Below are 3,506 nucleotides of genomic sequence, written 5' to 3'. Positions count from 1 at the left end.
ACTATTTAACAGTTTTATACTGTAGCATTTTTACAGTCTTTTACCATTAAATTCACGGTCATGTTGTACAGTGTATATATTAAATTTATTCTTAAAAGCATAATATCATATAAAAATTAAAGTGAGATCAGCTAAGCTTCCCTATAGGCAATTCCAGAGAGTGCGTCAAACAGAGATGCAATGCGGAAATTCAGGTAGTGATGTGCAAATTCAGAAACATGCTTTACATTTCAAAGATGTCTCTGTGCTGCTCCACTTGTGACAGCAGTGAAGAAAATTGCAACGTAGACTAAGGATCAACTCACTGAACTTTAACTGGAAGAAAAGATCTGACTAGTTTAGTCATCACTCAAAAAGGAAGAAAAACTAGGCTTATCTATATCATTTTTTGCAATGTGATCTGGATTTTATTACACTTATGGTAACCTAAAGACCTGAACAAAAGACTAATAATAGGTAAGGGCATGCAGCTAAAAAATGATCACAATGCTATGTGTTTGTTATTTATATATATTTCAGAATGGTCACACTGATAAATTAGACCAAGTATGAAGATTATTTTTTGTTATATTCAAATTGAATAAAATACTGCTATTTTATCAACTGCCAGATACAATTGTTAGGACAGCTGTAACAGAGCTGTGTGATGCTATTCTTACATGTTGCAAGTTACTTTAGTGAGATTTTTGGTTTCTCTTCCCTTCCTGAAAAACATTAGCAATTTATTTATTAGATTAATGTCTCTTTAAATGAAATGAATGTGTTCTCCACACATTTTACTGGATGTGCAGTTAACTATGCAAAACTGGTTTTAGCACTATTGATTTAACACAACATTCACACGTCATCTTTGATCATTGTTTTCAAATGGCATTTCCATGTGATAATCTTTCAATGCTGGTAATAACTTATTGTAAGCTGTGGACTTTTTAGTGATCTGCATTTGGATGATAAACATCAACACTTAAAATCACACGTCCATTAAGGGGGCATATGAACAATTTATGAAAAAGTCTGGGAACACTTTAAACCCCTTGTCTTTCAAAAATATTGGCAAATGTAGACAATTCTAAAAAGTGGGTTTAGAGTTTGACTGATCAACATCAATATTTTCTTATATTGGAATCTTTTTTCTTTCTTTTTTCTGCTGTCATGTGTATCTGTTTTGATATTGTAAAGCGACCTTGAGTTTGCAGAAAGGTGCTATATAAAATAAACTTGCATTTGTTACTTGTTGTATTTTCTTGGGAATTAATTTCCCAAGATAATACTGGTAATTTCCCAGGTAGATAATACTGAAAATGCCAAGCTCTAAAACATTTTATCAGGTAAATAATACACAGCCTTTAGTGTTTTACTGTACTAGCAACTGTAAAGCAGTATGATGTAATGTAAAATATAGCGTACCTAAAATTATGTTACATTGTTCTGCAAATTATGTACAACACTGCACATCATAACATGTCAATGTGCATGTGTTTCTTGAAAAAAAAAAAACCTTTTGAGTCAATTTGAACCACTTGAATTTGTAAACACAACAAACAAACCCAAATTCCTACAGTGAACCATGGAATAGTGCTGCTTCATGCTTACTGCTTAAGGTCAAGAGGCTTCATTTATTAATTAACAAAAATCAATATACAGGCAAAGTGTCGTTTGGATATTTGAATTTATTCTTAACACTTTCGTCTGCTATTTTTAAAGACATGAAAGAGAATGATAGTCTGAACTAAATTACTTAAAATCCAGCAGGTTAAATTTCAGATAGAATAGCAGGAAAATAATGTGTACATGTCTTAGTTGAATGAGAATATGTATATTTATATTTATATATTAATGTATATAAAATATTGAAGAATTCAATCTCTGGACTTTTGAACAAAGTCATCAAAAACTGAATGAATCTGATCAGCTGACATCAAGATTTTACTAATACTCCTATAATGTGGCCTGTGATTAAAAAAAGAAAGAAAAGCCAGTTTGACCTGTTTGTTCTGTTCAAGTTGCTTCGTCATCTTCCTAGCAAGCTGAAGAGGAAATAGATTTTCCCCAGCCATTCAGGCATTGACATTTTTGTGACTGGTAATACCAAATGCAACTGAGCTAAAAGAAAAGAAATCTGAAAACATCACCAGCATCAGTATAAGCATAAATTATGCTTTCTGACTGTAATATTATATCCAGTGTCTCAAAGTCCCCCTGCTAGAAGCACTGCCTTCTTTTGTTGTTAAGTTTTGTAATAATTTTTCATGTATTTGCAGGACGACAGGGTGACATGAAAAGGACCATGTCCCCCTTAATGGTTCTATTTATTATTATAGGTAAATATCTATTCAAGTTTTTAATGTTTGTACAACATACAGTAGCAAAATGTTTACATTTAAAAACACTGCAAAAAAGTGTCAAACTAATGGTAATTATATCTATTCCATCAGGATTGTTGGGGCCAACATGTGAAAATCTAAATAATTTGACTGATTCAGGTAAAAACAAATGATCTGTCATTGTCTACAATGGTAGACTAGTAACACCAGTAAATGAAAATAAATAAATTAAATAAAAATAAAATAAATAACAGAATCAATTATTGTTGTTATCGTCACATGCCCTAATTTTATAGCTAATATCATTTTTATCTCTTTCACATGATCAGCAGTTTCACACCAAAGAGTTAACGACAGGAGGCAATTGAATGTAAGGGCATAGCACATTTATCATTTTTCACTATCAATTTAATACATTTTAAATGGCTTTTTTTCTTTATTTCTACAGGACAGAGCACTGGAATACTGGCCTGTGGCCAACCGTACAGAAATTAAAACTTTTCGGTAAGTGAGAAAACACCTCATTCTGCTCTGACCTGCTATTTCAGACCTGAGATTTATATTTTATAGACAACTACTGTGTAGGGCCAGATTTAAATCCCATAAAAGTTGAAAACAAGAGTTCTGTTTAACTTAATTGTGAGAGAAATGTATTACTATTGTGCAGTAGAATGTATTTCTCAAAGTAATAATAATAATAATAATAATAATAAAGCTTTATTTTTAAAGGAATAATCACACAATCTTTGTTATTAATTTTAATAGTAAACCTCAGTTGTACAGCACTATGTTTACCAACAAATAAAAGGAATTGTTAAATTTTCATTTGATTACATTTTAAAAGATTGAATTGGTAATGTTTTATGTCCTCATTTGATTACCACCATGTTTGGTAATAAAGTTGTATTAAATTATAGAAACATAGAACAAACACAGAAACATCGACAACAAAGAATTTCCAAACAAACTGCATATGACCATATTGCACAAATTGTAATAAAATATTAAGTTTAAATATTGAGTACATTTTTATAATTCAATTTATTAGACATCCTTTTAGATTATTCAAATTTATTTCAACCATTAAAATGGAATGCAGAACAATTAAGACAGAAATCAATTAATAAGAAAACAATAAAACGGAATTTGAGAAAAAATAAAACAGATTTTATAAGGATTTCA

At 30.4% G+C, this 3,506-nt stretch overlaps 1 protein-coding gene across 1 annotated transcript in view; it reads left to right on the top strand.

The window, feature by feature from the left end:
* The first annotated feature begins 258 nt into the window (after positions 1–258).
* muc13a (mucin 13a, cell surface associated) overlaps positions 259–3,506 on the top strand; it is a 26,563-nt gene continuing 23,315 nt past the window's right edge. Inside the window, exons 1-5 of the mRNA XM_079420814.1 lie at positions 259–456; positions 2,262–2,321; positions 2,436–2,483; positions 2,654–2,694; positions 2,773–2,828. Of these exons, the coding sequence (XP_079276940.1) occupies positions 2,276–2,321; positions 2,436–2,483; positions 2,654–2,694; positions 2,773–2,828 (191 nt within the window). The 5' untranslated portion in view covers positions 259–456; positions 2,262–2,275. The remainder of the gene's footprint in view (positions 457–2,261; positions 2,322–2,435; positions 2,484–2,653; positions 2,695–2,772; positions 2,829–3,506) is intronic.

Source organism: Barbus barbus (genome assembly GCF_936440315.1).
Source record: "Barbus barbus genome assembly, chromosome: 7".
Taxonomy (NCBI): domain Eukaryota; kingdom Metazoa; phylum Chordata; class Actinopteri; order Cypriniformes; family Cyprinidae; genus Barbus; species Barbus barbus.
This window is presented reverse-complemented; position numbering and strand designations above follow the sequence as displayed.